This window comes from Lissotriton helveticus, chromosome 4_1 (assembly GCF_964261635.1).
Source record: "Lissotriton helveticus chromosome 4_1, aLisHel1.1, whole genome shotgun sequence".
Classification (NCBI taxonomy): domain Eukaryota; kingdom Metazoa; phylum Chordata; class Amphibia; order Caudata; family Salamandridae; genus Lissotriton; species Lissotriton helveticus.
Window position 1 is genome coordinate 414,838,315 of NC_136063.1, and position 20,371 is coordinate 414,858,685.

The 20,371-nt window shown below is 50.9% G+C and overlaps 1 protein-coding gene across 2 annotated transcripts in view; it reads left to right on the top strand.

Annotated features, from left to right (window-relative positions):
* The window catches only part of RNF19A (ring finger protein 19A, RBR E3 ubiquitin protein ligase), a 342,060-nt gene that overhangs the window by 247,122 nt on the left and 74,567 nt on the right, over window positions 1-20,371 (top strand). For both annotated transcript variants that reach the window (XM_078686950.1, XM_078686951.1), the window contains exon 8: window positions 18,813-18,974. In XM_078686950.1, coding sequence (XP_078543076.1) covers window positions 18,813-18,974 — 162 coding nt within the window. The remainder of the gene's footprint in view (window positions 1-18,812; window positions 18,975-20,371) is intronic.

Sequence of the window (20,371 nt, forward strand, 5' to 3'; positions counted from 1 at the left end):
CACACACAGTAAAATATACCAATCCCCCACAAATGGACACCAGGCTGTGAATATATAAAAATACGCTTCTTTATGTAAAAATATATATATGTAACTCAACAGACTTATCACAAGACCAAATAACGTTTTTGTAGCACCCCAGGTTGTAAATAGGCAAAGGTTCTTAGTTGTAGCTTTCAATGGTTGTTTGTTTGTTCAAAGAAAATAGTTCGTTTTACTCTCTTTCTTGATGTCTTAAATTAGATAGTTCTCTCAATGCTCTTTCCTTTTCAAAGAAAGCCTCTCTTGGTTCTGGGGCTTTGGGACCCTCCCCGGGCCTTCGGCGTGCCTTGCAGCGCCTCTCCTGCCTTCAAGGGTGAAACTGACACAGCCCCTACCAACTCTCACGCATCGGGCGTGAGCACGCCTGTGCCGGCCCCGGCTCTTCCTCTCAGCTCGAGGACAGAGTTAAAGGCGGGCCGGCCCAGCGGTGCGGGAGGGCTCTGCAAGCAGTGCAGCAGGCAGGAGGCAGCTCGGGGTCCCTGACTGGGAGTACTGGCGGAGCACTCAGCTGTGACTCACCCGTGGGGGCTCCGGGCACACGGAGGCGTCTCGGCTCGGCTCTCAGTCGAGCAACAGCTGGAGGACGGGGAAGGAAAGCGTTGCGGGCCCCGAGCCCAAGGGAGACTTTGAAGAACACCTCAGTCACTTGGATCAGAGTTGGCACAGGCTTGTGCGACTCCAACAATGGGGGCACTCTCGGATCTTGACGCCAGCGGGCGTATGCAGGCAGGCAGGCAGGCGCGGCCCGCGACCCTTGGCACGACGGTGCGGGGGTCTCCTCAGCGGGGGGCGGCGCGGCCTGGCAAAACCTCGGGGATTGCGAAGCGGGGTCACAGGGCACGGACTGTGCAGCTGTCGACCCGGCGTGGATCACAATCCACAAAGGAAATTCCGGCGGGAGGTGTGAGAGAGCTTCAAGGCACTCCAGTAGCAGGCAAGGGGCAGAGGAGCAGGAAGCCAAGCCTGGGGGCAGAGAGCGACTCCGGTCGGAGTGAGGCTCTCACAGGGTAGAGGCTGGCAAGCTCCCGAGTGCCACAGCCCTAGGAGGGGGCGATGAGGGGCGCAGTCTGGCTCCAGCAGGGAAGCACACACGGCTCAAAAATCAAGACGAGCAAAAGCACCAAGGACCCACTAGTCCTGGGGTCCAGGTCAGGGGGCAAGCTCAATCAAGCCCTTGGAGAAAAAGAAGCAAAGTCTTTTCTCAGCAAGTCTTCTCCTCTCCTTTCTCAGCAAGGCAAGCAGCAGGCCAGTCCTTCCAGCGTCTTCTTCTCCTTCTAGTCGGGCAGAGGTCCTTCGTGGTAAAACAGGATTCTAATTTACAAGGAGCAGGGCTCCTACTTTTATACACAGTTTCTTTTGTTCTCACTGGCCAGGGGGCCTCTGCATAACTGCTCTCAGCCTCTGAGCACTTGTGGTGGGTACTTCTGGCTTCTGCATTCAGTGTGAGGGCAGGCACATCAGCCGCTCCCCAGGGGGGCGGAGCCAGCATTGTGTGGACAGGGGCAGCCAGGAGTACTTTGTTGACAAGCTTCGGTCCTTCCTGGGCCAGGTGCAGGCTGAGTCATCAGTCGCTCCCCAGGGGGGCGGAGCCAGCATTGTGGTGGCAGAGCACAGCCTGATGCATCATCCAGGGAAACTCCCACCTCCCACTAAGGTGTCATCCTGCCATTCCCCAACTGTCACTCACACAACTCAGACAGTCAGATACACACAAAAGCAGAGGCGGGCTGAAATGGTTAGGCAAGCAAATGCTAGCTTTCTAAAAGTAGCATTTGCAAACACAGGATATTAAAATAAACTTTACTAAAAGAAGTATTTTATTATTCTAAGTTCAGGCATACTAAACATTAATTTCTACCATGTTCCCTGAGCCTGCTGGGATTATAGAGTGTAATAATTCCAGCAGCCCATCTGGCCTAAAGGGAATAGGTAGCCTTACAATAGTGAAAAACGAAATTGGCAGTAATTCACTATTAGGACATGCCACACACATCAGAGCATGTCCTACCTTACACTTACAATGCACCCTGCCCTCAGGCCTACCATAGGGGTGACTAATATGAAGATAACGGAAGGTTTAGGGGCTGGCAAGTGTGTGCACTTGCCCAGCCAGCATGACAGTACCAGACTGCACGCAGGTTCTGCAATGGCAGACCCTAGACACATTTTAAGGCTGCTTCTGTGGGTGGCGCAATCAGCGCTGCAGGCCCACTAGCAGTATTGGCAATTACAAGCCCTGGCACTCCTGGTGCCCTTTACTGGGGACTAACAGTAAATCCAATGAACCAATCATGGACATCAATCACCTATACACTTTATACAGGGAAAGCATATGCACTTTAGCACTGGTCAGCAGTGGTAAAGTGCCCAGAGTCATTAAACCAACAAAAACAGGTCAGAGAGAGTATTGGAGGAAGGCAAAAAGTTTAGGGATGACCCTGCCAAGAGGCCCAGGTCCAACACAACCCCCTTCCAGCCAAAACGCAGGGTAGACCAATCACCACTGTGATGGGCTTCCCTGCTTTGGGCGATAGAACCTGGACCTGGCCCGCAACAGCAGGGGCACATTCCAGTTCTACGCCAATCTGCACCTACTTGAAATCCTCTGTTCATACTCTCAGGGTCCACCAAGCCAATCCCTGGGGCACCCTTCTCTTCCCCTAGGGACACCACCTGTGCAGCCTCTAACCTTAACTCGCTCCCAGGTGTGTCCCAACAGACAGTCGTCAAATCACAGTGGCCACTGACAGTAGTCAGGGCTGAGACCCAGGCCTCATGCCTCTCAGGGCTCTCAAACCTCTGTGGCCTCAGAGAGCGGGGGGCAGTAGCCCCAGGTGCCTGTCACCCTTTGTCCACTCTCCCTCCTGTCAGGTCAGGTATTTCATCCTGGCACTGACCCACCAGCCCCAAGCCTGTACCTGGCGGCTGGACCAAAGACTGGGGTGGGCTCTCCCACACTCGGTCCTCCTCCATGGGGCTCTGTACCCTCCCACCTGGAGTGGTACCCCCTTCCAGAATTGTCAGGGCACCTGTGGCAGGTTGCTAGAACCGGCTATTTCTGGTAGGCTAAGGCTGACGCCAAAGCCAGGCAGAAACCACCATTCTAGTCAGGGCAAGGAAGTCACACGCCAAGATAACCCCTGCTCACCCTCTAGGTAGCTTGGCACGAGCAGTCTAGGCTAAACTCGGAGGCGATGTGTAAAGCATTTGCGCCAGCGCACAACAGCAACAACATACTAGGTACACCACAAAAGAGACTCCACACAAGGTTATATTAAAATAACTTTTGTATTGTCAAAACATATCAGATAGAAATCACACATGTACATTGTGCCAACTGGCACGGCAATATTCACAAGGGATTATTTACAAGACAGGGCCACATGGGCCACTGTCAGAATCAACACTTCGCAGATATAGAAATACTTGTCAGAAATTAGAATAAAAGTATATAAACTTCACTGTAACACAAAGTAACAGTTATAGATCACATCCAGTATCTACTGGGAACAGGTAAGTACCACCTACGCAACCCTAAACCCTTAGGAGACTGTCACGCAGGGGACCAGGACCTCACTAGGACCACCTGTACTAAAAAGAACAACACCCTAAGTATCACACAGCATTTAGGGGTCTAAGAAAGAACACATTACCCATGATGCATAAATATACATTCAGAGGAGTAGTAAAGAAAAACACATAATGCATAAACCTACACATTCAGCGGTGTTAAGAATAAAGCACATGATGAAATAAAAATACATTCAGAGGTACCAGAATAATACAGTAGCGCAAAAGTCTCATGATGTCTACAAACATTCAGAGGCGCAGGAATAAGACATGATGCAAGAAATCACATTCAGAGGTGCAAATAACCATACAATTGCGCAAGACCTACATAAGCCACCATCTGTGGCAGTCCCTAGGCCAACTGGCCTTGTTGGGGCTAGAATGCCCTGAGTCTCAATGTCAGGGGCCTAAACGATGCAGGGGCCCACTACTTGCTGGGCCCCTGGGAACACTCACAAGGGCCTAAACGCTGCAGCTGGCACTAAGTGCTGCGCAGCTGTGACTGGCCGGGCACCTCTGTGCCATCTCTATCCCTCTCAGGGACTCCTTCTCCATCTTGCGCCTAAACGGTGCAGCTGCCCACTAATTGCTGGGCAGCTGGAGATTCAAAACTGCGCCGGGGCCCTCACTGGCCCTAGAACGAACTGCGCAAAAGGTTGGAGCCACACAGGCTCTGAAACAGCTGGGGGGCGTTGGAGCCATCTGGCTCTTAAACAAAATATGGCCCCTCTGAGCTTCTCTGGGCTCACACACGTTGGGGCGACCCACTGCCAACTGGGGCCGCCCTAGATGCACCAAAGTCAATTATGCCCCTACGAGCCTCGGGGCTCGCCCAACAAGATGAGGCCCCTTGAGCCTCTCTGGGCTCGCAAAACGCTGGGGCGACCCACTGCCAACTGGGGCCGCCCTTGAAGCCCTCGTGGCTTCGCACTGGCAACAGGCGCGAGCTCGCGCCACTGGGGGGGGGCGGACACCGTCACCGTGCCCCGGCGCCCCTCCTCTCTTCTGCCCCACTCTGCCCAGACTCACCGGCAGCCCCTCGCGGGCGAGGCGACGGCAGGTCTCTGCTCCCTCGAGGCTCTCCCTCCATGTTGGGAGCCTCGCGCCGGCCTTCTCTCTTCCTCGCCGGGGCTCCCTCCGCACACAGGAGCCCCTAGCAGCAGACCACGAGTCTTCTCCTCTCTGCAGGGCTCCCTCGGCACACGGGAGCCCTGCCAACTGGCCGCCTCGTCTCCCTGGGGCTCCCTCAGCCGAGAGGAGCCCCGTCAACCGCCGCCATCTCCCGCGCCTTCCTTTCTTCTCCCCGCCGACTGCGGGGGGCGGGACTTCCGGCCGGCCGCGATGGGATTGGCCGGCCGGCCGACCACTTCCGGGTCGCTGCGGGCAGCGCAGCGGCCCTCCTCTTTAGGCAGGCAGGCGGGGAACTACGATCCGAGGGGTGGCACCCTCGATACAAAACCAAACCCAATAAAAGTTGAAGCGCTATTAAGCGCTTGGGGCCAAGTAGCGCTGTAAATACAAATAAAGCGCTCTCCAGCGCTTGGGGGCAATAAAGCGCTCCAAAGCGCTAGAAAAATAGGCAAAGCGCTCCCAAGCGCTAGGAAAGGCAAATAAAGCGCCCCTAAGCGCTATTGACCAGCAAAGTCTTCCAAGAAATGCAGCAGGCAGGGGGACAGTCAGGAAGAGTCCCCCAGCAGTCCATCAGGGCATCCAGGGGCTGGGCAGAGTCCCCCATCAGCCCTTTGCAGGGCAGAGGGGTCCCCCAGAAGTCCTCCAGCCTCCAGGGGCTGGGCAGCGCCTGCCCCGGGTAGATTCAGGTCAGCAACAGAACAAGACAAGAACCTTTTGGAAGGGGCAGAGCCCCTTCTTATACACAGAAAAGGCTTTGAAGTCTTTAGAAGTCTTTGTGTAGGCGAGCCCTAAGCTCTGGGAGTATCTGGTTTCCCTCTCCTGTCAGCCTCAGGTCAGAGGTGACAGGGGGCCATCGGGAGGGAGAGTCATCCAGGGTGGGCCGACAGACACAGCCTGGCACCACCAGAGCTCTTTCCACTCCTTCCTAACAGCGGATGGGGGGCTTTCATCTACGGCTTGACTCAGACCCCCCTCCTCCAGACAGTCCATCTACCAACAGGCCCAGGCATGCCTGGGCCAGGCCCATCAGCCAATCCCGTGCTAGCAGACTCACTACACAATTATGCCAACTTCTAAAAGTGGCGCTTCTGGACTAGATACAGCCATGCCGCATACACCATTCTGCAGCATTCATTCTCACGAGTTCATACATATCAAACTCGCCCCTGCACTCCCCACGCATCAGGAATCTACCATGGGCATACATATTTCCCATTCATTCCTATGGGAGGGCAGGGCGCTCACCATCCATACACAGAAAGCACACGCACTTTACACTGTACCACAGTGAAAAAGTGCGCAGAGGCCTAAAATCACCAACCCAGGTTCCAAAAACAGGCTAGGAAAAAGCAAAAAGTCACGGGGTGAACCTGCCCAAAGGACCGGGTCCAACACATCCCCCTTCCAGCCAAAACGCAGGGTAGACCAATCACTACACTGATGGTCTTCAATGCTTTGGGCGACAAAACCACGGAGACGGGCCTGCAGGGCAGGGCCACCTTACAGTTTTTCGCCACTCTGAACCCACAGGGATTTCCCTCACAAAAGCTCTCTGACACAACTAGGATACCCCACTGGTACACACTAGTCATCCACAGCCAGGACCAGGCCCTTGGCCACCCAACGGTCACAGGTCCTAACCAATCCACAGAGTGGGGGCAGAAGCCCCTGGCACACAATAGCCAATCTCCACTCTCTCTCTCAGGGTAGCTACACTACCACTGATCCTACACCCTAGGAACCACACCCTCAGGCTGACTAGAGGTCACAGCAAGAATGCCCGATCCGACCTCTACTCCACCAATGTTAGAACTGGGGGTCTCTAGTTGGTTAGTACCTTAGACCAAGTAGGGACCCTTGCTTCCAGTCAGGGTGAAGGAATAACCCTCACAGGGAAGCACTCACCAGAACACAACTCTCCTACCAGATCAGGACCTCACTCCGTCACTGGTCTCCTCTACCTTAGTGGAAACAACAAACTGCAGGTGGGCCCCAGAACACACAGCAAGGGCCGCCTCCTCAGTCTCTTCAGTTGATCCACCTTAGTAGAGACTCCTCTTGACCTAGAAGTTTCCTAATCTCCCAACCTAGGATTTACACCCTTAAGTTGCACCGGGGTCAGAAGTACACCGTCCTTCTGCACCCCCTTCCAGTTCCACTATCACAGGCACAGTATGTCTCAGGCTAGACAGAGCTCACGCCAGCGGCGTAGCAGCGACACACTCTCCTCCCACCGGGGTCAGAAGTAAGGACACCCTCCCTCTGCACCCCCCTCCAGAGTTCTGCACCCTCCCACCTTGGAGCGGTACCCCTGGAAGCCAACAACCGGTCAGGACACTGACTACAGATGCCCTTCCTTCCAGGTCAGGCTGAACCTGAACCTGGCCTCCCCCCTCCTCGGGGAATGACCTCCAGAGGCCCCAAAAATGGTCGAGCACTCTAGATGGTCAAATGCCCAGCGAACCAGGACTTCTGCACCCTCCACTTAGGAGCGGTACTGCCCAACACTAGGACCGCCGGAGTTCTGGTTACAGAAACTCCCCGTCCTCTTGACACAGGAAGATCCTCCTCAAATGACTTATAAGTACAGCCTAGGCCCCTGACCTGGCGCTCCCTTAGGGAACCCTCCAGGCCCTGAGACAAGGTTTCGGGCTAACGTGGGACACACCGTCCCACACTCACTCCGCCTCCACTGAGACAGGACGTGAGCCCCTACACCCCTATCATCCTAATGGGACATAGCTGGGCTACACATGAACCTCTTCACCTACACAGGATCATCAGATACACAAGCCACTATTTTTAGAATCACTTTCTAATGTCTCTGCACGACATCCAGCACACCGCCGGACATCCACCTTCTTGTCCAATGCCTCTGCAGGATCTCCTGCACACCACCAGAGGTACACCTCATGTGCAAGCTCCTTAAAAAAAAACTCACACCAACTCCTCCAGTTCAAGACACCACTCATCCACACACTCCCCCTCCAGACTGGTGAGACAGTTCCTCACTGCCTCTGACTCTCAACCTGTCACTCTCTTACTGAGCACCAGGCACCATACTCTGGGAACTGGGAATGGGAATTGACGCACTGGACACATTTAAGCTGCCACCACTGGATCCTACCATACTGGGGAATCCAGACACACACACTACACTCAGGGAATAACCACCCTCCTGAGCAAGCAATTTCTCCTCCACCCTCCCTCTCTTCCATCTACCCACACAGGGACAGGAATAGGCTTGGACACTGGACCCAGCAAGGGATTCCTAACCTATGGGAACCTCCCCTATCTACTGGCGTCCCGCCCTGTCATTTTCTCTCATCTGCCACTTAACATAAAGCGCAGGAACACCATCTGAAAATGACACTTTTGAGGAAAAACAAAATCAGAAACAATAATCCCAAATATGTGACTATCTGAAAAACGCAGAGTTTTTGTAATGTAGCCAGTTGTCGCTATGGCACTGGGCAAACGCAAGTCCAAATCCGCACCGCTGACCCACCAATGTTGGAAACCGGCTATTTCTGGTAGGCTAAGGCTGACGCCAAAGCCAGGCAGAAACCACCATTCTAGTCAGGGCAAGGAAGTCACACGCCAAGATAACCCCTGCTCACCCTCTAGGTAGCTTGGCACGAGCAGTCTAGGCTAAACTCGGAGGCGATGTGTAAAGCATTTGCGCCAGCGCACAACAGCAACAACATACTAGGTACACCACAAAAGAGACTCCACACAAGGTTATATTAAAATAACTTTTGTATTGTCAAAACATATCAGATAGAAATCACACATGTACATTGTGCCAACTGGCACGGCAATATTCACAAGGGATTATTTACAAGACTGGGCCACTGTCAGAATCAACACTTCGCAGATATAGAAATACTTGTCAGAAATTAGAATAAAAGTATATAAACTTCACTGTAACACAAAGTAACAGTTATAGATCACATCCAGTATCTACTGGGAACAGGTAAGTACCACCTACGCAACCCTAAACCCGTAGGAGACTGTCACGCAGGGGACCAGGACCTCACTAGGACCACCTGTACTAAAAAGAACAACACCCTAAGTATCACACAGCATTTAGGGGTCTAAGAAAGAACACATTACCCATGATGCATAAATATACATTCAGAGGAGTAGTAAAGAAAAACACATAATGCATAAACCTACACATTCAGCGGTGTTAAGAATAAAGCACATGATGAAATAAAAATACATTCAGAGGTACCAGAATAATACAGTAGCGCAAAAGTCACATGATGTCTACAAACATTCAGAGGCGCAGGAATAGGACATGATGCAAGAAATCACATTCAGAGGTGCAAATAACCATACAATTGCGCAAGACCTACATAAGCCACCATCTGTGGCAGTCCCTAGGCCAACTGGCCTTGTTGGGGCTAGAATGCCCTGAGTCTCAATGTCAGGGGCCTAAACGATGCAGGGGCCCACTACTTGCTGGGCCCCTGGGAACACTCACAAGGGCCTAAACGCTGCAGCTGGCACTAAGTGCTGCGCAGCTGTGACTGGCCGGGCACCTCTGTGCCATCTCTATCCCTCTCAGGGACTCCTTCTCCATCTTGCGCCTAAACGGTGCAGCTGCCCACTAATTGCTGGGCAGCTGGAGATTCAAAACTGCGCCGGGGCCCTCACTGGCCCTAGAACGAACTGCGCAAAAGGTTGGAGCCACACAGGCTCTGAAACAGCTGGGGGGCGTTGGAGCCATCTGGCTCTTAAACAAAATATGGCCCCGCTGAGCTTCTCTGGGCTCACACACGTTGGGGCGACCCACTGCCAACTGGGGCCGCCCTAGATGCACCAAAGTCAATTATGCCCCTACGAGCCTCGGGGCTCGCCCAACAAGATGAGGCCCCTTGAGCCTCTCTGGGCTCGCAAAACGCTGGGGCGACCCACTGCCAACTGGGGCCGCCCTTGAAGCCCTCGTGGCTCCGCACTGGCAACAGGCGCGATCTCGCGCCACTGGGGGGGGGCGGACACCGTCACCGTGCCCCGGCGCCCCTCCTCTCTTCTGCCCCACTCTGCCCAGACTCACCGGCAGCCCCTCGCGGGCGAGGCGACGGCAGGTCTCTGCTCCCTCGAGGCTCTCCCTCCATGTTGGGAGCCTCGCGCCGGCCTTCTCTCTTCCTCGCCGGGGCTCCCTCCGCACACGGGAGCCCCTAGCAGCAGACCACGAGTCTTCTCCTCTCTGCAGGGCTCCCTCGGCACACGGGAGCCCTGCCAACTGGCCGCCTCGTCTCCCTGGGGCTCCCTCAGCCGAGAGGAGCCCCGTCAACCGCCGCCATCTCCCGCGCCTTCCTTTCTTCTCCCCGCCGACTGCGGGGGGCGGGACTTCCGGCCGGCCGCGATGGGATTGGCCGGCCGGCCGACCACTTCCGGGTCGCTGCGGGCAGCGCAGCGCCCCTCCTCTTTAGGCAGGCAGGCGGGGAACCACGATCCGAGGGGTGGCACCCTCGATACAAAACCAAACCCAATAAAAGTTGAAGCGCTATTAAGCGCTTGGGGCCAAGTAGCGCTGTAAATACAAATAAAGCGCTCTCCAGCGCTTGGGGGCAATAAAGCGCTCCAAAGCGCTAGAAAAATAGGCAAAGCGCTCCCAAGCGCTAGGAAAGGCAAATAAAGCGCCCCTAAGCGCTATTGACCAGCAAAGTCTTCCAAGAAATGCAGCAGGCAGGGGGACAGTCAGGAAGAGTCCCCCCAGCAGTCCATCAGGGCATCCAGGGGCTGGGCAGAGTCCCCCATCAGCCCTTTGCAGGGCAGAGGGGTCCCCCAGAAGTCCTCCAGCCTCCAGGGGCTGGGCAGCGCCCGCCCCGGGTAGATTCAGGTCAGCAACAGAACAAGACAAGAACCTTTTGGAAGGGGCAGAGCCCCTTCTTATACACAGAAAAGGCTTTGAAGTCTTTAGAAGTCTTTGTGTAGGCGAGCCCTAAGCTCTGGGAGTATCTGGTTTCCCTCTCCTGTCAGCCTCAGGTCAGAGGTGACAGGGGGCCATCGGGAGGGAGAGTCATCCAGGGTGGGCCGACAGACACAGCCTGGCACCACCAGAGCTCTTTCCACTCCTTCCTAACAGCGGATGGGGGCCTTTCATCTACGGCTTGACTCAGACCCCCCTCCTCCAGACAGTCCATCTACCAACAGGCCCAGGCATGCCTGGGCCAGGCCCATCAGCCAATCCCGTGCTAGCAGACTCACTACACAATTATGCCAACTTCTAAAAGTGGCGCTTCTGGACTAGATACAGCCATGCCGCATACACCATTCTGCAGCATTCATTCTCACGAGTTCATACATATCAAACTCGCCCCTGCACTCCCCACGCATCAGGAATCTACCATGGGCATACATATTTCCCATTCATTCCTATGGGAGGGCAGGGCGCTCACCATCCATACACAGAAAGCACACGCACTTTACACTGTACCACAGTGAAAAAGTGCGCAGAGGCCTAAAATCACCAACCCAGGTTCCAAAAACAGGCTAGGAAAAAGCAAAAAGTCACGGGGTGAACCTGCCCAAAGGACCTGGTCCAACACAGGTGATCTGCACAATTCTCCCACCAGTTCAGGGGTGCTATCCTGCAACTGGGGTACCAGGTCAGGGGGGACACCCTGCACCTGGCCCTCTATCCTAGGGTCTAAACCCTCAAACTGCACCGGGGTCAGAGACAAGGACTCCCTCCCTCTGCACCCCCTTCCAGAGTACTGCCCACTCCCAACTGGAGTGGTACCCCTAGAAGTGACATGGGTCAGCACACTGATTACAGTGGTCCCACCCTCCAAGTCAGACAACACCTGAACCTGGCTCTCCAACTCAGGGACCCAACCCTGCAGTTGAACACTTGCCTGGCGCACCAGGACTTCCCGGGGAGCACGCATGCCCCCCCCCCCCCCCCCGAGGGTGGCACATAGCTCATGTGTCGTGCGACAGTCTGCCTGGCGCAGATCTCCCAAACCCTGTCCCTCGGACAGTGTGGGAAGATCCCCCAGGACAGAAGTGGTGTCCCCCTGGTCATTCACTGGGGACGCAGCCCTGCTGGCTGGCCCCTGACCCACTGGTTCTTCCACTGGGGACTCTTTCCCCCTCTCGCCCCTCTTTCTGGACCTCTGCACCCTCCCAACTGGAGCGGTACTGCCAGACACCAGAACTACTGGAGCTCTGCTTACAGAGCCTCCACGTTCTCTAGCCGCTGGGGGATCCCCCTCAGAGGGTGACTCATCTGGACAGCCTAGGCTCCCCACCTGGTGTTCCCTTAAAGAACCATCCATGCTCTGAGACTGAGGTTGGGCACTACCGGGACCAAACCCATTCTCACTCCTTCCCCTTAAGGACAGGACGTGAGGCCCTACACCCCTCTCACTACTACAGGACCTAGCTGGGCTACTCTGCGCCACTTCCACCACTCTGGGCTGGAAGATACCTGAGCCACTCCCCACAGGATCACACCCCAATGCCTCTCCAGACCCTCTGGAATCCACCACAAGGTCTGCCTCCAATGTGAGTTCCCTGGGGTCAGAGAACTCACTCTCAAACAGGTGTTGGCTTAGCTCTGGAAAACTGGGACTTACAATATGCTCTCCCACAATTGGATTACACAGCCCCCTAGCAGGGTTAACCAAACTATCCTTCACCTCACCATCCAGCGCCTCACACACATACTCCACACCATTCTCCTGAGACTGGCCAGACAGTAGCGGACTGTCTCTGTCACACAACCCACACTCTTCTGGGCGGTCCTTACACTCACCTACCAGGATCTCAACCATGGGGGAATCCCTCCCACCACTAGGACCATGAACTCCTACGCCAGCCACCCTATTCCCTTCAGGGACGCTGCGCACTACTGGAGCTACCTCATGCCCTTGAACCTCCTGGTGTAAGTTAACCCCCTCCAATTCAGGTGCCATATCTCTAGGTGGGCGCACTATGCTGTCAGCACTAGATACCTGAATGTTGCTGCCACCAGCTGAGCTGGACTCCACCTCCAACTCAGCAACTTCTCAATCCGCCAGCTACACAAATCTCTGGATGTTGGGCTGAAGCCCTCCTGGCTTCAAGCTCTAAATCAAGTTCTCTCATCCTGAAGTAGTGAGCTCTTTGGCGTGTTTGCGCTTCCATTGCCAATTTTTGCATTTCCAATTCTATTTGTCCAGCTAACTTTGCCATCTCCATTGCATGTACCCTGTCTGCTGCCCTGTCTGCCAACTCCTCTGGCGACAGGCATCTGGTTGCTGCCTTTTCCATCCTCACTGGACCAGGCATGACGTCTTCAAAAGCACTTGGAGATCTCCCAGCAAAATTATAGAAATGGAAACCTGTGGCTGCGTTATAGGTCTGCTCTCACTATGTGGTGATCAGCAATTCACTGTATGTCAACTACAAATGCAAATTCGCAAATCCCACCGCTGCCACCAATGTTGGAATTGGGGGTCTCTGGTTGGCGCAAGTATGCACTTGTGACAAGCAGGGACCCTCTCTTCCAAGTCAGGGCGAAGGATGACCCCTTAGAATTACCCTTGCTCACCCTCTAGGTGCGTGGCGTGAGCAGCCAAGGCTAATCTTCATGCGTTATTCAGTTAAGCATTTGTAATCACACACACAGTAAAATATACCAATCCCCCCACAAATGGACACCAGGCTGTGAATATATAAAAATACGCTTCTTTATGTAAAAATATATATATGTAACTCAACAGACTTATCACAAGACCAAATAACGTTTTTGTAGCACCCCAGGTTGTAAATAGGCAAAGGTTCTTAGTTGTAGCTTTCAATGGTTGTTTGTTTGTTCAAAGAAAATAGTTTGTTTTACTCTCTTTCTTGATGTCTTAAATTAGATAGTTCTCTCAATGCTCTTTCCTTTTCAAAGAAAGCCTCTCTTGGTTCTGGGGCTTTGGGACCCTCCCCGGGCCTTCGGCGTGCCTTGCAGCGCCTCTCCTGCCTTCAAGGGTGAAACTGACACAGCCCCTACCAACTCTCACGCATCGGGCGTGAACACGCCTGTGCCGGCCCCGGCTCTTCCTCTCAGCTCGAGGACAGAGTTAAAGGCGGGCCGGCCCAGCGGTGCGGGAGGGCTCTGCAAGCAGTGCAGCAGGCAGGAGGCAGCTCGAGGTCCCTGACGGGGAGTACTGGCGGAGCACTCAGCTGTGACTCACCCGTGGGGGCTCCGGGCACACGGAGGCGGCTCGGCTCGGCTCTCAGTCGAGCAACAGCTGGAGGACGGGGAAGGAAAGCGTTGCGGGCCCCGAGCCCAAGGGAGACTTTGAAGAACACCTCAGTCACTTGGATCAGAGTTGGCACAGGCTTGTGCGACTCCAACGATGGGGGCACTCTCGGATCTTGACGCCAGCGGGCGTATGCATGCAGGCAGGCAGGCGCGGCCCGCGACCCTTGGCACGACGGTGCGGGGGTCTCCTCAGCGGGGGCGGCGCGGCCTGGCAAAACCTCGGGGATTGCGAAGCGGGGTCACAGGGCACGGACTGTGCAGCTGTCGACCCGGCGTGGATCACAATCCACAAAGGAAATTCCGGCAGGAGGGGTGAGAGCGCTTCAAGGCACTCCAGTAGCAGGCAAGGGGCAGAGGAGCAGGAAGCCAAGCCTGGGGGCAGAGAGCGACTCCGGTCGGAGCGAGGCTCTCACAGGGTAGAGGCTGGCAAGCTCCCGAGTGCCACAGCCCTAGGAGGGGGCGATGAGGGGCGCAGTCTGGCTCCAGCAGGGAAGCACACACGGCTCGAAAATCAAGACGAGCAAAAGCACCAAGGACCCACTAGTCCTGGGGTCCAGGTCAGGGGGCAAGCTCAATCAAGCCCTTGGAGAATGTTTAAAGCACAAAGAAGCAAAGTCTTTTCTCAGCAAGTCTTCTCCTCTCCTTTCTCAGCAAGGCAAGCAGCAGGCCAGTCCTTCCAGCGTCTTCTTCTCCTTCTAGTCGGGCAGAGGTCCTTCGTGGTAAAACAGGATTCTAATTTACAAGGAGCAGGGCTCCTACTTTTATACACAGTTTCTTTTGTTCTCACTGGCCAGGGGGGCATCTGCATAACTGCTCTCAGCCTCTGAGCACTTGTGGTGGGTACTTCTGGCTTCTGCATTCAGTGTGAGGGCAGGCACATCAGCCGCTCCCCAGGGGGGCGGAGCCAGCATTGTGTGGACAGGGGCAGCCAGGAGTACTTTGTTGACAAGCTTCGGTCCTTCCTGGGCCAGGTGCAGGCTGAGTCATCAGTCGCTCCCCAGGGGGGCGGAGCCAGCATTGTGGTGGCAGAGCACAGCCTGATGCATCATCCAGGGAAACTCCCACCTCCCACTAAGGTGTCATCCTGCCATTCACCACCTGTCACCTCCCAGCCCTGTCACTCACACAACTCAGACTGTCAGATACACACAAAAGCAGAGGCGGGCTGAAATGGTTAGGCAAGCAAATGCTAGCTTTCTAAAAGTAGCATTTGCAAACACAGGATATTAAAATAAACTTTACTAAAAGAAGTATTTTATTATTCTAAGTTCAGGCATACTAAACATTAATTTCTACCATGTTCCCTGAGCCTGCTGGGATTATAGAGTGTAATAATTCCAGCAGCCCATCTGGCCTAAAGGGAACAGGTAGCCTTACAATAGTGAAAAACGAAATTGGCAGTAATTCACTATTAGGACATGCCACACACATCAGAGCATGTCCTACCTTACACTTACAATGCACCCTGCCCTCAGGCCTACCATAGGGGTGACTAATATGAAGATAAGGGAAGGTTTAGGGGCTGGCAAGTGTGTGCACTTGCCCAGCCAGCATGACAGTACCAGACTGCACGCAGGTTCTGCAATGGCAGACCCTAGACACATTTTAAGGCTGCTTCTGTGGGTGGCGCAATCAGCGCTGCAGGCCCACTAGCAGTATTGGCATTTACAAGCCCTGGCACTCCTGGTGCCCTTTACTGGGGACTAACAGTAAATCCAATGAACCAATCATGGACATCAATCACCTATACACTTTATACAGGGAAAGCATATGCACTTTAGCACTGGTCAGCAGTGGTAAAGTGCCCAGAGTCATTAAACCAACAAAAACAGGTCAGAGAGAGTATTGGAGGAAGGCAAAAAGTTTAGGGATGACCCTGCCAACAGGCCCAGGTCCAACATTGAAAATGAAGCAACATCCTAATGAGTCATTCTTCTTAAGTGTAAGTCTTTTTGAAAGGAAATCGTACTACAAGCATAGATAGCCCGGCTCCTGATTACCACTTCGTAGAAGACACTTAAATTGCCAATGGTAGGTATACAATGGTAATCATGCACATCCTTTATGCCTTTCATGGCAACCTAAATTAATTTACTCACAAAAGGATGGGGAAGCATTTAAAAACTCAACCTACGTCACTCCCAACACAAACAACAACACAGGGGATGTACTTGAGGCAACAGAATAATTCGTCATGCTTCCATGGTGTAAGTCTCTTTTGAAAGGAAGGGTAGATTTGTAAACAAAAATGTTTGTTTAAAGACGAAAACCCTCACCCACCCTTGGGTTGCATGCTTCAATATCAGGTTCCTCCTCACACCAAAAGAACAAATGGTAGTGGTGTGGGCTCTAACTTCCAAAAAAAGGAGAGGAGCACTTAAGTGGCATGTACTAATATGTGCTGTGTGGTGTTGGTGGACAGAGTGGGATTAGAAAGAATGTAAAAGGAAAATTAAAATATACTCATGATGACCTGATGACCTAACCCAAGTTTTGTTAAATGTCCCCTTGGAGCACAATAAAACCCAAAAGGGGATAGGACTTCACCCTGTGCATGACAATGAAGTCGACATGTGTAATCCTAATGACCATATGAGTGGGTGTATGACATTCTTCAGGACCTAATATCTGAACCTTATCAATCTGCCGGTAAAGTGTGTGTGAAATGAAAAAAGAAGAAAATGGTGAACATAAATTCAATAGTACAAGCACTCGTCTACAGCCACTGTGGCTTTGAGCATCATTGCCAGCATCTGTAAAACAAGAGACTAGGAAAATACATAAATCGTTCATATATGGGCTGGACAAAATGATCCAAGCGCCCATATTTATCCATATCTCTTATATGTTGTGACTGCACAATCAAGCTCGGTGTGCCACCACAAGCAGCAGAGTGAAGTGAAAGTTGTGAACAAACACCCAACTGTGGTGTCTCAATTAAGAAAGGAGCTTGCCTGCAATGATGTGGTATGCTAACTTCGACTTGCCAACCTTAGACAGATCAGTGCCAGCCTGCGAATAATGTTAAAAAAAGAAAATTTGAGTCAGAATGAAAATGGACTTGTCAAACACATGTTCAGACAAAACGTGATTGTAAAGGCGCCAACTACGAAACAAGATATGCAAAACTAAATATACAGAACAGGCATGTTATTCATGCAGCAGGATAATTCCCTCAGAGTGCAATGCGGGTTCTGTGTGAGTGGGGGGGCTAGATGTTCTACATTAACATGGAACAGCGATGGGTTTCAGACTTTAGACCCATATCAGAGAGGTGAATGATTAGATCTCCCATTCAATACAGTTGTCTCACTTGGCACATGAGATTTGGCATTGGGCTTTTCACCTTCACATCCATCTCCTTGCAGAATACCTCATGAGAGTGGACAGTTCGGTAGCAGGCCTGCTCAGCAGGACGCACCAACAATTGCACAAGTCCTCCAACGATATTTCCACCATTAATAGAGACGCTGGACGTGAACCTATTTCCCACAGCAGAAAACTCGAAATGCCAGAGCTACGCCTCCAGGCATTACCACCCACATTCCAAGGGCAATGCACTGTGGATGAATTGGTCAGAGGTATTTGCCTATGCTTTCCCACCTCTCCCACTCGTTCCTTTTCTTGTGAGAAAACTCACGGTCATCTCTCAAGATGATTTTAGTAACTCCCACAGGGGCGAGACAAACCTGGTACTCAACTCTGCTGTAACTGTCTCTAATAACTCACGAGAAGCTTCCCAACACACCAGACCTTCTCACGCACAACGGCTGCAGAGTGAGGCATTCCAACCCCAAAGAACGGTTGGACCTTTTTTTTTTATTTCTTTGAAAGTAAAGCTATTGAACAGTGTGTTCTAAGTTCTGCACTTAAGTTAACAGTTGGACAGGACCAGAATACTACTGTTACTAGGTTGTAGGGATTCCATTCTGTCACCTTTCTTTCTTTTTGTGTCATATTTTTTATTGGAGATCAAAGATAGGCAATTTCATAGGATACAAAACAGTATAGTACATCATAAATCAGTATGTGACAAATAATTTACATCTGTAATATATTACAGGAGAGGAAAAAGAAAAGGAAAAAGAAGGGGAAAAGCTATATATAGTGAGGGAAAGAAAAAAGAATTAGAATTTCAGGATTCGCGAAGAAAGGGGGTCGCACCTGCTGGAATATTTGTTCTTGGTCTTGCATCCTATAAATTAGCTGTTCATAGGATGCTGTCTGTATCATCGCAATCATCCAGTCCTCTCTGTCACCTCTTTCTCTTGCAAACACTATGTCCACCCACCTTTCAATCCCTTTGATAGCAAATCACCAATACTAAAATGTTAAAATGTACCTGAATTGATAAAAATTATATATATATATTTTTTTACATATAATTATGAATGGGTGGTAATTCTTGATAGTTTGAGCATAGAACTATATCATTAAAGAAACCTGGCAACTTTATACCAGCACTTTTAATTCATCCTGATTAATTATAGCATTCTTAATAATGTAAATCGGACAAAAACTTGAAGGTGAGGAGCCCTAGAGGGATCCTCACGCAACACTTCTGGGCCTTTTCGTATGTTGAATCTTGGTAAAGGTGTCCTGTAATACCTACTTTTCCTACTTTGACTCTTTAAAAATTGATATTCCTATATTCCCTGGTGTTGCATACCCACATGCAGTTATCCTGTTTTGGAGGTATATTTATGTATTGCCTATTTAAAGTATAATTGTGGACCTTTATACAGAAGAACAGCAGCAAAATGTTAATATTTTCTATAGCACTGTAACATGTTTATTCGATACATTCTTTATTTTTTAGGTATTGGTGTTCCTATTATGTTGGCATATGTATATGGAGTTGTTCCCATCTCTCTCTGTCGAAGTGGAGGCTGTGGTGTGTCTGCAGGCAATGGAAAGGGAGTTCGGATAGAATTTGATGAGGAAAATGATATAAACGTTGGTGGTACAAATGCAGCAATAGGTGAATGATAATTTATACTTTACTATTACCTCAGTACTATTTAACTATTATATTTTACTTTCTTTCTGCATTGGAAGTTTAAGAATTCACAAATCTTTTATTACGATGTTTAATATGGTCTTGCAGGATTTTACTATTTGATAGTATTGAAACCTTACTCTTTGGAACGTAAGGTCTTGAATAATGAACGTTGAGTACCATTTTCTGTTGTAGTTTGTGAATTTACTAATGCTTCTTATAATGCTAAAAGTCAACACAAATAGAAAAGGTGGGTGTACTTTTTTCCCATAATATACTTGCATTTTAATTTGTAATAGATTTGTACAGCTATAGCAAACGTTTCATTCATGCATAGCAAAAAAGCATAGTCTAAAATACCTTTTGAGCATATGTATAAACCGATATTCATTAACACATTTTTTTGTTAAATCCAAGCCAGTAGCAAAGAAGAAGGTATGATTTGCACCCTAGTAACTGGTAGCTTTGATGCTGTAATGAGAAGTAGGAACAGTAAGTAACACATTTGCTTGTGTTGGACTAGTGCTCAAGTGTTTGCAGTTGGTGCTTAAGGCCAGAGCAAATCTTTGGTGAAATTTGGGATTTACTGCTTGTGGCCTCATGCCCCCGTATATGGTCACAGAATGCATAAGTGACTTGCAATGCCCTTATTTTGTACAGTTGGTCGTACTTTATTTGTATATTGCTGTAGCAAAATAGTGAAAAGAGCCAATTTGTATAAAACGGCAGCCACGTTTTGTTGCTTTAAAATCGATCCACTAGAAATATAGTATTTTCTTTTCAAAGAAAAAAAACAGATTTGTTTAGTAGAAATAAATGACATGCTCAAATCATTGTTCAGTTTTTCTATGCTCTCAATTTATGTAACAAAAAATGCTAAACGAAAATGTATGAGGGAAACGTTGAGCAGTAGTGATATCATGTGTTTTTTTCATACTTGTTGACACCTGGCAAAAGTGTGGTTACTGAAGTAAAAACTACACTACATAACTAAGGCATGCCAGCCTGTAATTTACTGATATGTCCATCAAGCTTCCTAGCAGGCCTGAGCTCTTCCCTCCCACCTGCACAGGCCCTTAAGTTTGTAGAGGGAACCCCAAGACCGACACCTCCATTTTGTAGCCCCAGTTTCTCTGAGCCCTTAACAGCCCATTGAGCAAAGACAAAGTTGTAAAAAATACAGACTTTGTGCTTTGCATTTTGAAAATGTAAAGCTGCTCTACCTTAGAATTCATTAAACTGATTTCTTGGTTTCTGTGCAATTTGTCCTTTCAAAACTGCCGTTTTCTGTTCACCTTGACAGTTTAAATTTCACTCCTGGTTTTCCTCTGTAGTGTGTTAAGACCTCTAGATGGCAGCCCCCCTTTTTATCACAAGAC